This window comes from Podarcis filfolensis (assembly GCF_964270895.1).
Source record: "Podarcis filfolensis genome assembly, chromosome: 7".
NCBI lineage: Eukaryota > Metazoa > Chordata > Lepidosauria > Squamata > Lacertidae > Podarcis > Podarcis filfolensis.
The window spans coordinates 53,310,004-53,324,327 of record NC_139603.1 but is presented as its reverse complement, the minus strand read 5'-3'; the positions used below and the strand labels follow the sequence as shown (position 1 = coordinate 53,324,327).

General features: G+C 46.1%; 1 protein-coding gene and 1 long non-coding RNA gene across 2 annotated transcripts; both read right to left on the bottom strand.

The window, feature by feature from the left end:
* Nucleotides 1–1,973: 1,973 nt before the first annotated feature.
* On the bottom strand, nt 1,974–7,128 carry LOC310766666. Its single transcript, XR_014550326.1, has 3 exons — nt 7,028–7,128; nt 3,968–4,067; nt 1,974–2,044 (listed from the first exon to the last, which is right to left on the bottom strand). It is a non-coding gene; the product is annotated as an uncharacterized lncRNA (long non-coding RNA).
* Nucleotides 7,129–9,264: 2,136 nt separating this feature from the next.
* SOX17 (SRY-box transcription factor 17) lies at nt 9,265–12,888 on the bottom strand. Its single transcript, XM_083623633.1, has 2 exons — nt 12,005–12,888; nt 9,265–10,487 (listed from the first exon to the last, which is right to left on the bottom strand). The coding sequence occupies exons 1-2, from the start codon at nt 12,297–12,299 to the stop codon at nt 9,631–9,633; spliced, it is 1,152 nt and encodes a 383-aa protein (XP_083479759.1). The 5' UTR covers nt 12,300–12,888; the 3' UTR covers nt 9,265–9,630.
* Nucleotides 12,889–14,324: the final 1,436 nt, after the last annotated feature.

Here is a 14,324-nt window from a genome sequence, read left to right as displayed (position 1 = left end):
AATAATTATCCCCAGTGGTTTGCCCCCTACTAATTAGTTGCCCATCCACCCACAAACACAATAATCTTCCTTGAGTATTTTAGTTTATGGAGCCTGCCAAGCCCTAAACTCTACTGGTTGCCCAATTTACACCTGCTAAGATGAGATCAGCCAATATTAGTTTGGACAAATGGAGATTTTGCTGGGGTAGTCTAAAGTTGCCTACCAGTCATGGATAAGCAGCTACAGTGAGTTGCTTTAATGAGCAGCATTTTTTATATAAGAGAGAGAAAGAGAGAGCTTAAAATCCCACTTTTGAAAAGATGCCACTTCCATTCATTTTTAAAAAGCCAGTTATAACAAAGGAAGCAGTTTATGTTTTCGCATTTAAGATAATGTAATTTCTTTAGGAAATTCCTGCCAGCGGGAGAACAGCAAGGAGGGAGCCAAGCTAACTTCTCTTGGAATGGAATTCTAAAGTCTGGGAGCAGCCACCGAGAAGGCCCTCTCCCGCATGCCTGTGAAGGTGACAGAACCAAGAGAAGGCCCTCCCATAAAAATCTCAGGACCCTGGCAAGTTTGTATGAGAGAATGCTGTCTTTCAGTAGCCTGGACCTAATCCATAACGTGCACTTCGAAATGTGCCTGACAACAGATCAGCCAGTGGAACTATTGTAACAGGGGAATTGTATGCTTTCTGTAGCCAGCTCTGGTCAACCATCTGGCTGTAGCTCTTTGAGTTTTGGAGCACTGGAGGGCAGCCTCAGCCAGGAGGGAGGCAGCAGCTGGGGCACCCTAGCCAAGTGCCACACGTGTCCCACACCGTGTCCTGGCTGCATTTTGAGGCAGCACTGGGCCCATCCACTGGAGGGCACCCTGCAGCCCCAGTACCGCACGTGGCACTCTGCTCCCCCCAAATCTCCCTTCTTCTGCTACCGGGTGCACTAACTTCAACTGTGCAAATATCCCCTTGACCACCTCAGAAACCTAGGCATCCAGACTCAGGGTGAAGCCCAGAAGCACCCGGAAACTGTGAACCTGTGTCTTCAAGGGGAGTGTAGCCCCATCCAGCACAAGCTGAAGAGCACTTCTGTCTTGTCTGGATTAAGTTTCAATTTGTTCATCCTCATCCAGGCCATTACTGATGGTAGAAACCAGTTTAGTTGATGAGAGTTGGAGCCAGACATCATCTGGAAGGGTACAGATTCCACATTTCTTCTCTAGAGTCTTGCTGGCATCATAAGGAATATAACCACTTAAAGGTTTTGTTTATGATTAAACTGTATCTAAATTAAATATGTAAGGCAGTCTCCCCTTACATGTGCTGGCTATGCTAAAAGGATTTATAGTCCAAAATTTGTTTATGTGAATCGTTCTTGGATCACATTATGATGCCCATTAATTTACATTTCATAAAGGAACAAGTAGACAATCCCCGTCCCATCCCGCAAAAAAACCCCACAAACCCACACACACACCCTAGAAAATGAAGCAACCCTAACATGGTTGTTTAATGAACTGAAATGTTAAGTCAATAATTATAGAGCACTGAGTTTTGAAAACACAGGATGTAAATCTTAAGGATTTGGAAGTGTTTTCTTCTATTTTCTCACCAATTAAGTAAGATCCACTTTCCTAGCCTCAGGAGCAAGCAGGTTTATCAGGTGTAAGTGTGTACACATAGCATTAACCATGTTCTGTGGTGCTGCATCTTCCTCCATGGATGAGGAAACAGAAAGATCAACTACAGTGGTACCTCGGGTTACATACACTTAAGGTTACATATGCTTCAGGTTACAGACTCCGCTAACCCAGAAATAGTACCTTGGGTTAAGAACTTTGCTTCAGGATGAGAACAGAAATTGTGCTCTGGCGGCGCGGCAGCAGCAGGAGGCCCCATTAGCTAAAGTGGTGCTTCAGGTTAAGAACAGTTTCAGGTTAAGTACGGACCTCCGGAACGAATTAAGTACTTAACCCGAGGTACCGCTGTATTATGCTTCTTACAGCCAAAGCAAGCAAGCAAACATAAAATTATCAAACAATCTTCAAGCTTTGCTTTCTGGGCCTGTGAAAAAATAAATGATCCATTCATCATATTTTCATGCAGAAAATATGGTTGGGAAGTGACAAATGACCCATTTTCTATTCACCTCATACTCATCGGGAACCAAATTATTTAAAACAGCACAGATTCACATTCAGAAATATGGATCGAAGTTTAGACATTGATGAATATTGGCTTGCCTTTTTGGTCATTCAGGATAAAACCCATGACTGCACAACATATTCCAGTATTTTCATAAAACAGGAAAATAATTGTTTTAAACAGGATGCATGCAGAATAAATTTTGCTTCTAAATCACAGCAACAAGAAGCCTTGAAGAAAATCAGACACTGTAAAGTAATCCCACAATACCTTGGAAAAAACCCAAGATTACTTTGTTCCTAGACATATTCTTTGTGGATAAATGAAGTTGGCATTCTTTCGGTGAAGAAACAATGTTTCTTCATAACCCTTAAGAAATACAAAATGAAACAAAGTTTCGCTCAGGTAAGCAAAGAAACACAAGACTTTTTCTGATACTTGCATTAAAAACAGTGCAGGAGACTTTTGTCTGCAACTATGAAGTTGGGATAACTTGAGATGACATTATTCTGATCTCTGAAATGGTCAGTGAGAGACCTTGAGGGCTTCTCTATGCTGAACAAGTGCTTTTATGCCTAAGCCATTGCTTAGGTAGCCAAAATAGCGCTACCCATATATAAGAGGGAGGTGCCATTGGTCTCCTTCCCCATCTGCTCAACTTTTGAATCCTTCCTTGTTTTTAACTGCAGGCATGCTTTATCCCCATAATATATGCCAATGCATTGGGAACGGAACACAAACCGTGCCTGATCATGCCGAAAGCCTATCTAGTCCAGCATCCTGTTCTCCCAGTGGCCAATGAGGTGCCCATGGGAAGCTCACACACAGGATCTGAGCGCAATAGTACTCTCCCCACTTGCATTCCCCAGCAACTCATATTCAGAGGTACACTGTCTCTGATGGTAAAGGTAGAACATAACCATTGATGCCACTGATAGTTTTATCCTCTATCAGTTTGGCTAATCCATTTTTAAAGCCATCCAGGTTGATGGCTGTGACTGCACCTTGTGGGAACAGATTCCACAGTTTATCTATGCAGCATGTGAACAATGCTCTCCTTGGGGAAATACACCTGGCACCATGACTGTCAGTTTTTAGGTTCTTGGCCTATGTATCCAGGCCTTCGGTATTCAAGATAGCTTCTGTTGTGATACTCACTGTGAGGTACAGCTTGTCCTTCTTATGGGCACTTTAGGAATTTTGTATTTTAATTTTGTATTTTTATATATAATTTTTATTGGTTTTTCGTAATTTTATAAAATTTAACATAACCATTTCAAACATTAAAGTGCAAGGTTCTTTTGAATCTTCGGACCTCCTTCCCTCCCATCCTGGGTTCCATATTTAAGATTAAATCTGCTGCATCTTTTACCCTTATCCATCTGTTAAATAACCATAATTATCATAAATAATTCCACATTACAAGTGTCATTACATCCCTGCCAGATATTTTAACTGTTTACAGTGGTCTTTTAAATAAATTACAAATTTACTCCGGTCTTAGAAAATACTTGATCAAGTTGTATTTAAATTTTCTAGTTCTAAATTGATTGTATCTGTTTTCATTTTATCTTGCGAAGTTGCATTGTGACATTTTTTGGATAAAGCGACTAACAAATGTGCTGGTTGTTGTTATTATGGTGGTGAAAAGGCTCCTTTGGTCTGTCCTGAATCTTAAAACATTCATTTTCACTTTCCGTTGTCCTAAACTATATCACAGTGTGAAGTGAAAATGAGAAAAGGGAGGGAGGGAGGGAAGACACATTGAAGGGAAGGTAAAACAAATGAATAAAGATTGCCCATATATCCTGTCTTGAATCTGATAAATGGGTGTTGCCTCACCTGCTCTGTTCCTTCCTTGTTCTTTGGAACTAATGTGGCCTGTGACTCAATCAGGTGGCCGTTACTTAAATCAATCAGATAAAGAAATGTCCTGAGTCTGCTAGAAAGAAAGAAATGTAAAATTCAATCATGAGACTATCACTTAAATCAATTAGCTAGATATCCAGAGCCAGCTACAGAGAAATAAATGCAGAAGTCAGGGATCATCATTTTCATTTAATTGCAACCTGGCCATTAAAACTCTGTGGTTTCTGCCTCTTTCCCCCCTCCACACATTTGTGGAAGCCTTTCTCCTCACCAGCTAAGGGAAAATCTCTAGGAAATGTTTCATATTGGCAATGCAGAGTACCGTGTGAGGACTCAACGTCTGTTGGTCCTCTTAACTATCATGTCCAAGAGTGCTGCGCTTTGCAGATTATATCCATCAAAAGTTAAGATCTTGAATCTGAAACAAGATCGTGAGTCCTGAGTGCAGGTTTTAGGGCTTATACCTAACACAGAGAGATGAACTACAGTATTTGAACTCTCATTTTGCTGAACTTTTGCTGTAATTACACTTTGCTGTAATTCACGCTTGTTGTGGATAAACTGATGTGTAGCCCAACCCTATACACATTTACTAAGAAGCAAGCACCACTGGGCTTAATTGGGTGCTTACTTCCAAACAAGCATGCATAGAATTGCAATGTGCTCGTGTTTGCTCACTGCCATTTACCTGCTACAATTAAATGAGTTTCCAAATCAGGCTGCAGTCCTAAACCCACATGTAATCCGAGTCTATTCATGCTTACTCAGATGTAAATCCCATTGTGTAGAACAGGACATGCACTCATTTGAGTAGGCATAGGGTGGTAGCCATAGACACCTGCTTTGCAGTCAAATTAATGTATATTCTCCAATAAGAGCATAAATATATTCTCTTGGAATCTCAGCAAATTGCTAAGCCTAAATTGCAGGTAGAAGCAAGGCAACATCTTAAAAATTACACAAAAAGTAAAGTTAGCTTGGTTGGCTCTTACAAAAAAAAATCCAAAGTCCATACGAAGGCTATATCTTTATTAGGCCAAGCAAAATGTCATTAAATAAGGTAGTGGAAAGCACCTCATTTGAATGTCTACTAGCTTCACCCACACCTCCATCTTACCAATGCAGACATGGATGGCTTGAGTAACCCCAGCAACCTTTTTCTCCCTTCACACCCCTTGAATTTTCAACATCTAGTTTGATGAAGGGTTCTGTGGAACTTGAAAGCTTGCACACTATTTTATGACTTTTTGATTGGCCCAATAAAGGCATTTACCTCATAATTTCATAACTATAAAAATAACTTCATAATTTTTAAAACATGTATTTCTTTTTCACAGCCCTGTTCCTTCATTAATGTTCATCCTGAAGAGATTTTCCCCAAATCCCCTTACATTGTCAGGCTAGATGGACCAGTGTTCAGTGGAGTGGGCCATGATAGAATGATGTTGAATACATGGACACTGGTATTCCTCGTGTATTTGTTGAATGGCACATCCTGGCTACTGCATTAATATTAATATTTTCTTATACATGGAGGATTTATATTGATTTTATAGCTGCTTACCAGTTAGGGCTTCCTGGGAATTGTATTTGGTAGTCCCTTGATTTTCCCTTCAACTATAATTCCCACCATTTCTATCAAGCCTATTTTTCAGCCTGTAGCTGAGATAGAGATGATCCAACAGAAAAACAGCAAATAAAAAGTGTAAAAGCCTTTTCCTTGAGGAGCTTAGTGAAACTTAGTAGATTTGATCTGGTCATCATGCGAAGTGATACTTGATCTCATCAAAAGTTTTCCCTTAACTATTACTGTAGATCACTGGTTAATCAATGTGATCAATATGCACAAAATGAACTGACATTTTAGTTGTCATGCAGATGCCAAAGGGACAGGTGGTGATGAGAAAGAGAGCAATTGCCTAAAAATACACATTTTGGCAAAACAAGTCAGTTAATTGATTCAGACTATGTTTAAGAAGGCTGGAATTTAGACAATCTCATTGTGCTTTGATGTTGAAGTGAGTTCATACACCAGTTATCAGCTGGATTATTTGATCTAGGCTGGTGCTATCTTTCTCTTGTAGAGATAGTTGGCCTTAGGTGTGATTAAGCTACCGTAGTCCTCACTTTTTAAAAAAATGAGCATTTTGGAAAGCTTTCTCATTTTTCCACTCATCCTGAAACCACCCATTACTAATGTTAAAGATGTGCTGGTCTAGAGCAATATGGAAGGGGGACAGATTGAGTTAATACTGAACTTTAAACTACAGTCTTATCCACACTTACCTATGAATAAGACTCTAAACAGTGAGATTTACTCCAGAAAAAACCTGTATCTGACTGTACTGCAGGACTGCAGTCCCAACTATACTAATTTTGGATTAAGCCCCACTAAACTCAACAGGAACTTTCTTCCGAGTAAACATGCGTTCTCCCATTTTGCCTGCAAGGCTATTTTGCTCAAGCCACGCCCACCTACATCGTGTAGGCACCGCTGTGATAAATGACATTTGCAAAGGCACAGAGCTTTGTGAACGCTGACAATCAGCTGAACGTCAGCGCCTGCAAATTCCTGTCCTTTAGCCTGCATTATTTGATTCCAATCTACGTGGGCAAAGAGAAAAGGATCACCTGACATTATGACATCAATCGGTCGAAAGCTGGCCAGCATATCCACATGTCAGATTTGACCCGTGGAGCGGTGGGTGGGGAGGGGAGGTTAGGATCTGGCCAAATCCAGCTCTCCAACCGTCACGTAAAGGACTAGGTGTGGCCTGTGAAAAACCGCAAGAACCTACCAGTGTTTATCGCGAATTCTCATCAAGCACAGTAGGTTTTTCTTCCAAAGACGATTGGTTTGGGATTAGGTATTTACCAACCAATAGACCTAAATGCATAAACTAAAAATGAAGTTATGATAGGAGTGGAGGTGGTGAAATCGAGTAAAAGGAAGAAATTTGAAATACATAGTGAAGCTTCCAATCCAATAAAGTACCTTTACTCTTAAATACGATTGCCTTAAATGGGGCTTACTCTTAAGGACTGTAGCATCAATCTACAGAAATGACCAGCTTTATTTGCCTGTTTTCGCTGCAAGGTGCAGAAAAACTTTCAATTCACCACCCGCTTTTCCTCCTACCATCGGTTTACCGTTTGTGAGAGGGCAAAGTGCGAAGTTACATCTGTTCCCGCACCTCTTTATCTCGCATCTTGGAAGAAATTAACACGATCAGTTCCTAAACGCAAGAGAAAGTCACCGGCCCAATTGTTCCCTTGGGATAAAAAGGGGGCGGTTCGGATGAACCATTCCAATGAGTTCAAGCTAAAGGGGATCTAGTTTTGAGCCGAAATTGGCACGACCCAATTTCTTGCACACTAGTTCCTGACAGTTCGGTTGACCGAATTGTCCTAGTGTGATTTCAGTTAATAGACCAATTGCTTTGAAGCGTCTCTTTTCTCTTTTGATCGCCTTTGACTGAATCTGCGATCCTGAAATGAGAGCTAGGAAGGAAAAGGGGTGCTTTCTTTTTTCTTCTCTTTCCGAAATAAAGGTCTCTTTCAAGTACTGCTCAAGAAACTGAGAAGGGGAGAGGGAAAATACTTACGAGATGATTTGTAAGTAAGACTGTTTTTTAAATGGCACATAAACTAATTATTTTTGAAGAAAATAATCTCCAGTATCCTCTTCCGTTTCAAGCTCAAACGTACAAGGACAAACTCTTCGTTACCCCAAGCAAAGGGAGGCTGTGTGCCCAGACTGGAAAACACAATCTCACTAGTGGTGATGTTTTCTAAAATAACATTTTCTTTTTCTTTTTGTTTTCACGGTGCTGGTGTTTTTCCAATACGAATGTGGGACGGGGACCTCAAAGGAAGAGATGAGGAAGTGATCAAGGGAAATCAAAATCAACCTGATTTAATCTGGAACGCTTGATTTCATTCGGCGGGCGCCTTGCCGATAAACTTAAAACCATCACGGGACAGATAACTCCTCTTCTTTTCCTAGAACTTGATCCTCCTTTGCAGAGTGGCATTTGCCAACCTGGTCCGACCCTTCCCCCCGCCAGTGCTTTAGACCCCAACTCTCAGCCCCAGCTAACACGACTAGTGTTCAGAGATGGTGGGAGAGCCCAGTAACAGCAGGCGGGCACCAGGTTGACAACGGATTCCTTCTGAAGTACACCCCCAGCCTGGATCAAGCGTTTTGGTGTCCTTACACAAGGTTGTGACTGGGATCACAACTTACCTACACCTCCTACCTGTTCTTCCCAAACCTGTTCATTTATTGCCAGAAATTATTTAAGCGGTAAACTCGCTATTTTGAGAGGAAAGGCAGTTGGAACACCGCCGCCCTTTATTTTCAAACCAGCTGTAGTGGATAATCAAATTATTTTGCAAAGAAATACCCTTTCTAAAAGGGAAGCTACCTTTTACTAGATCCCCGGGACCTATGAGCCAAAGCCTCATTGGGGGAAGGCAAGAGAGCCCGAGTTTCGGAGTTGCAGAAGGGGGTGGAGTGGAAAATTCGTTTGCACGCAAATCTCCTCTTGACTGCCTTCAGCTTTTTTCACTTCAGTGGCTTAGTTTAGCAAAGAGTAGCGAGGGGAAAGAAAAATCGTGCGACTCCTGCATCTAGAGCCCTGCTTTAGTGACTCCTCTGGAAAGCTCTCCAGCTGTAGGGAGAAATTGCCTGCATTTAAACAAACTTTCTGAATCTGAAATAGTATTACTGTATTTGGAAAGCAGTGGGGTGGGGATCTTGAGATTCGAGTGCCAGTTAGATTATAGTTCAGTAATTGTATGTTCATGTTTACTGCTTTGGAAGATGTCGAGTATCATCTAACTCTCCCCCAAAGTCTAATACCTGTAATATGCCCCCTTTATAATTAGAGATATTGGCTGGAGGTAAAACCGACTCTGCTTTATACACATCTCACTCTACAACCTTCCAGCTTCTAGGCAGAAGTGTTATTAAAAGTGCCTACTCCATGATCCTTGTAGCAGCACCGAGGTGACCACACAAGGAGTGTGAAGTGCGAATTGTTTGACCAGCTCTCCGTTCTCCTGTTTGGCACAGAGGAATCTGCCTCGGACCAAGCCAGACCATTGACCCATCTTCCTCCATGTTTTCTACACTGACTGGCAGAGACTCCCCCCCCCCCAAGATGTTGCGAGCTGAACCGGGGACCTTCTGCTCTACCTTCCGCAAAGGTGTTGGGTATATTTATGTAAACACACGGCGAAGCCCGCAAGAACGACACCATCACTCATAACCACCTGAGTTATTTTATTGCCGAGCTGTTTCCAAGTCAAACGTCTACTGGGGGCTCCCCAAGTCCCACCCCCTTCTGTACAAGGACCCCTTGAAGGAAGCGGGTTCGGAGGCGAAGGGCGAGTTGCCTCGTAGTGAGCTCTAAGGGCAGCCTCGCTGGCTCTTTCCGATGTGGAGGTTACAGAAAGAAGGAAAGGGGGAAAGGGGAAACGAAGGCTCCGGCGGGTACTTAAAAAAAACAACAACAACCCCGCTCAAAGTTCCCAGGCCTGGTTTCTAAAAATGTTTCAGTCAATAAATTACAATAAATAGAACCGAGGGATCCAGTCCGCTCCCGCCTCCATTCCAGTCCGCCGAGTCCCTCTCACAGCTCCGGATAGCCTCCCCCTCCTCCCGCGGCTGCGCAGTAGTAAGCGGCGGCAGAGTTCGCCTCCGAGGCCTCGTGGCTCGCGTAGGGAGGGAGGCCCAGTTCGCCGGGCCGGCAGCCGAAGGGCAGATACTGCTCGAACTCGGCGCGGTCCACGTCGGCCAGCAGCTCCACGTCATGCGGGGGAAGGTGCTCCAAGCCGACAGCGGCGTCTCCTCGACGGCAGGGTTGCTGCTGCTGCTGCTGCGCGGGATCCTGAGCAGAGGCGTAGGCGGCCACGGGAGCCGCGAAGCGGGCGCGGAAAAGCCCGGCGCTGCTGCCCGCAGGGGCGCCGTTGCAGGGGTACTCGGCGCCGGGGGGCGTCGGGTAGCCGTAGGGCCCCAGCAGGCAGCCGCCTTCGTCGGGCTGGTGAGGCGGGAAAAAGGCGGGCTCCGCGCAGGCGCCGCTCTGCGACTCGGGCTCGGGGGTGGGCAGGTTGTAGCTCCCGAAATGGGCGCCCAAAGCCGGCAGCGGGAGAGGCGCACAGTCTCGGTAGTGGAAGTTCCCGCCGGCGTAGCCCGGCTGCTCGGGGTACGGGAGGCCCAGCCCCTCGCAGCCGCCGCCCGCGTCCATGGACAGCCCCAGCTGGTGCTGCGGGTGGTGGTGGTGGTGCTGCTGTTGCTGCTGCTGCACCGCGAGGAAACCGCTCCCGCCTTCGGCCGCGCCGTCGCCGCGCTTGAGGCGCTTCACCTGCTTCCTCCGCCGCGGCCGGTACTTGTAGTTGGGGTGGTCGCGCATGTGCTGCAGCCGCAGCCGCTCCGCCTCCTCCACGAAGGGCCGCTTCTCCTCCTGGGTCAGCGCCCGCCACGACTGGCCTGTCAGCGAGGAGAGAAGGGGAAATGGAGATTTCAAACAGGCGCCCACAATTCATCCTCGGCGGCTGCCAGTCATTCCCCCTCGCCACACTCAGCCCGCTGGCGTTTCCCGCTTTGGCGCTGGTCTTCCCTCAGCCAGGCAGGAAAACAAATCAACTGACAACGCAGTCCTAACATTGAAGTTAATCCCATACAGCCCTCACCCCAAACCTTGGCGTGGACTTTCCCTCAGGCAGGAAAAAAGTCAACTGACAGTCCTAGCAATGCCTACTCAGAAATGGTTTCCGTGCTCCAAGGTAAATGGGGATACGACCATTGCCTCCCGCACCACCTCACAGCCCTCTCGGGGATGGGCAATCTGTGGCCCTTCAGGGGTTTCTGGATTCCCAGCTCCCATCAGCGTGAAGCAGCCATTGGTCAGCGGTGATCGGAGCGGAGGTCCAGACACTTCCGATGGGCCACAGGTTTCCTTGCTCTGCTCAGCAGGGTGTAGGCAAGAGGGATGCGCCTTCGTGGACGCACCTCTTCGGAGACGGTTCTGGCTTTCGGGGGGATTTCAGGCTGCAGTGAGGTAGCCAGCATTTGAGGGACGACCACAAGCAGCTTGCTTAATAACTAAAGTATGTGACACTTGTATCCAGGCTTAAAACAAGTGTAGCCCCTTCGGGAGTCGGGATGGCAGAAGACTAGTTTATGTGGATAAACAAGGGCAGCTGGCCGGCCTCCTCGCGCCCCAAACCCAGCAGCTGAGAGGAGCAGCGCCGGCATTGGGAAGAAACGCAGGCCAGCCGCCCTCCCGGTTGCGAAAGAGTATTTCCCTTCCCGTTCCCCGTGCCAAAAAAGGCACGTCGGATTATAGCAATGTAAATAAATCTATGTCGCTGGAATCCGAATCTTTGCCGTCGGACCTTCCATTAGCTATGTCGAGGGTTAAGCCCTTTCAGCCCTCCTGCTCCCGTGCTGCCCTCTTAGCCAGACCTTTTGAAACTCCCTTAGCCCACCCTGCCTGCGTGGGGGGCGGGATCGAGGGCGAGAGCGGCCTGGGAATTGCTGCTCTGCCCCCTGCGCTCCAAGCACCAGAGTTATTCCTTCGCGTGGCCGAGCCAGCTTCCCCCTCCTCTTGCGGAGATGGCAGTTGCTTTGGGGTGTGCTCCTGCGCATAAAGGCCAACTCCTAGGGGGTCGACGTCCCTTTGGCGCCCCGAATAATATTTGAGGGAGCCGCCCCCCCCCCGTTGATGGGCATTGCCTTTCACATGGTGTGCATGCCCCGCGTCATGTGATCGATTATGCGGGTAGGGGCTTACCTGCCCCCCCCCAATATATGTTATTCAAGTTGACGCATCTGCTTTCACGCAGCTACTTGGAACCCCCTTGAATTTACTTCCAAGGGAGCATGCGTGGGATTGTGCTGTTACTCTGTTGTAGGTAACAACAACAAGGTCTATGGACTTTATTTGACACTGGCTTCTTACAGTCCCCCCCCCCGCCCCCTTGCCAAGCCTCCCGGGCACTTACCCAGCATCTTGCTGAGCTCGGCGTTGTGCAGATCCGGGTTCTGCTGCGCCAGCCGCTTGCGCTCGTCCTTGGCCCAGACCATGAAGGCGTTCATGGGGCGGCGGATGCGCGCTTCCCCTTTGGCCCGGCCCGGGCCGCCTTGCTGGCCTGCATCGGCGGCGGCGGCCGCCTCGCCCTTGCCCTTGCCCTCCGGGCTCAGCGACTCTGCCCACGGACACTGCATCATGAGCGGAGGAGGGAGCGAGCACCGTCCTTGGTCGTCGCTGCTGGCGTATCCAGCATCGGGGCTGCTCATTGCCACGCTGCTCCGCCGGACCCACCCGCTCCTTGCCCTCGGTCCTCTTCCTGGCGCCCCCGCAAGGCAAATCGGGATGGCTCGCTGCAAGGACCGCTTGGGAGAGACTCCGAGCGACACTCAGGCAGTCCGCGCTGGCTCTCGACTAGCTGGCGGCCGTCGCCGCGCGGCTTCGTTTAAACTGAGCCCGGGCCAATCGGCTTCGGGGGCGGGGCCGGGGACTGTCGCAGCGGGCGAGCAGAGGACCAGTTCCATCTGCAATTCACCTGTATGGGAGCTGGCCAGGAGTAACCTTTCCAGCGACAAGTGGATTTTTCCATGACTTGGGGCTACGTGGAAGTAAATTCCATTGAGATCAATGGGATCTACTTTCAAGTTAAGGGCGATTGGGCTCGGAATGAGAGGGACCCGAAAGTGACTCGTTACAGGTGACCGAAGAGGATGTATTTGCTTGGGATCACGCCGTTTAAGTAGTTTGTTTTTATGGGAGGGAAAATGAACCACTTTCGACCTATTTTATCTGTTTCCTGTCTGCTGGACGTGTTTTCTAGACAGGAAATGTCATTGGTAAATCTGATGGAAGAAATACATTTTGAGAACGGGCTTTAAGATGTGCATTTATAATATGTAAGCGTTACATTTGTACACGATATGTTATCGCGTATCATAATTCGTTAAGTTTTTGTATCGCATGGGTACACGCACACAAATGATGAATTCTAACAAAATATATATTTTGTAAATGCAAGTATCATATTTATTACGGAAAACTATGCTCTAAATGTACTTCTTTTGTTTCTCAAACAGCTGCTGATGCTTCAGTTGGTATAATTAATTTAGAGTACTTGAACTTTAACTGGTTCATTTCCGATTATTTCAACAGCAGGAACTCAAGCACGTTTTAAGGGGTTTAAGTTTTTTCGCACTTAAGGGATTTCTAACATTTCAGCACAATATTATGCAATGTGTTTTTTACGACGTACATTAATGCACAAAATGAACAAGAGTATCACCTAATAATTTTTAAATGCTTTAAACCTTGTAACCTGCTCTGCGACTTGCTGTTGAAGGGCAGGTAATGAATTTAATCATCACCGTCGTCATCACACCACCTGCCAAACCACTATTGTTAACTCAACATTGCGCGGTTATGTAGGGGGTAATGAAAATCTAGGACACTTGCTTCAAAGAACCGGAAGTAAACGGTACTGATTCCAGCGAAAAGGACTCCCAAGTGTAGCTGTAGGTTAGTATTTATGTTAGAAGGCGATGCTATTAAACGCACTGATGCTTACATGCTTTGAATTCGGATCTAATATTTTTTCTGAAATCAGTGGTGCTTATTTCACCGTAGTACCTTCATTCCTAAATACCCTTACTGGAAAATAAGCTCCACAGCGGGACTTGCTTCCGAGTAAGCATGTATTGCGTTTCGCTACAAGGCTTGGGGTGTCAGTCTTTGGACAACTTCAGCCAAAACCAACATTCAGGTGAACGTAGTCGCTCCTTACCTTAACTCAGCCTCACCAACTTGTGCTTCCTGCGGAATGCAATTAATTGTTTTTCTTTGACCCTTTAGTTATTTTTCTTTGACTATATCGTAAAGGTTCCCCCTGATCCTGAAGCCATTCCGAGTTTAGTGTTTAAAATCGAGATTCCCAGGACCACTTGGCTGTGAGTCAGCCTAATTACTTTGGATCCAAGCTGTGGGTCAAAACGCCGCTGGATTGTATTTTGCAAAATTCCAGGGTGAAAATAATTCGTGGATCAAGATGTCTGAGATACTGTGCAGTTGCGCTTATATACTTTGAACTCTATATTTATTATTTTATTTTATTTTAAACCCCAAAATTATATTTTTTGCCGCTGAAAAGAAACAAAACTCTCTTGAAATGGTGATGATACTTTCTGTCTCATCTTGTTAGCCATTACCTAGGAAACACTTCGGGATTCCCCGTCAAAATATTTATTCCGCTTGATAGCGGGACTACGCCATTCACAACCTCAGGAAAGTGCAGAGCGCCT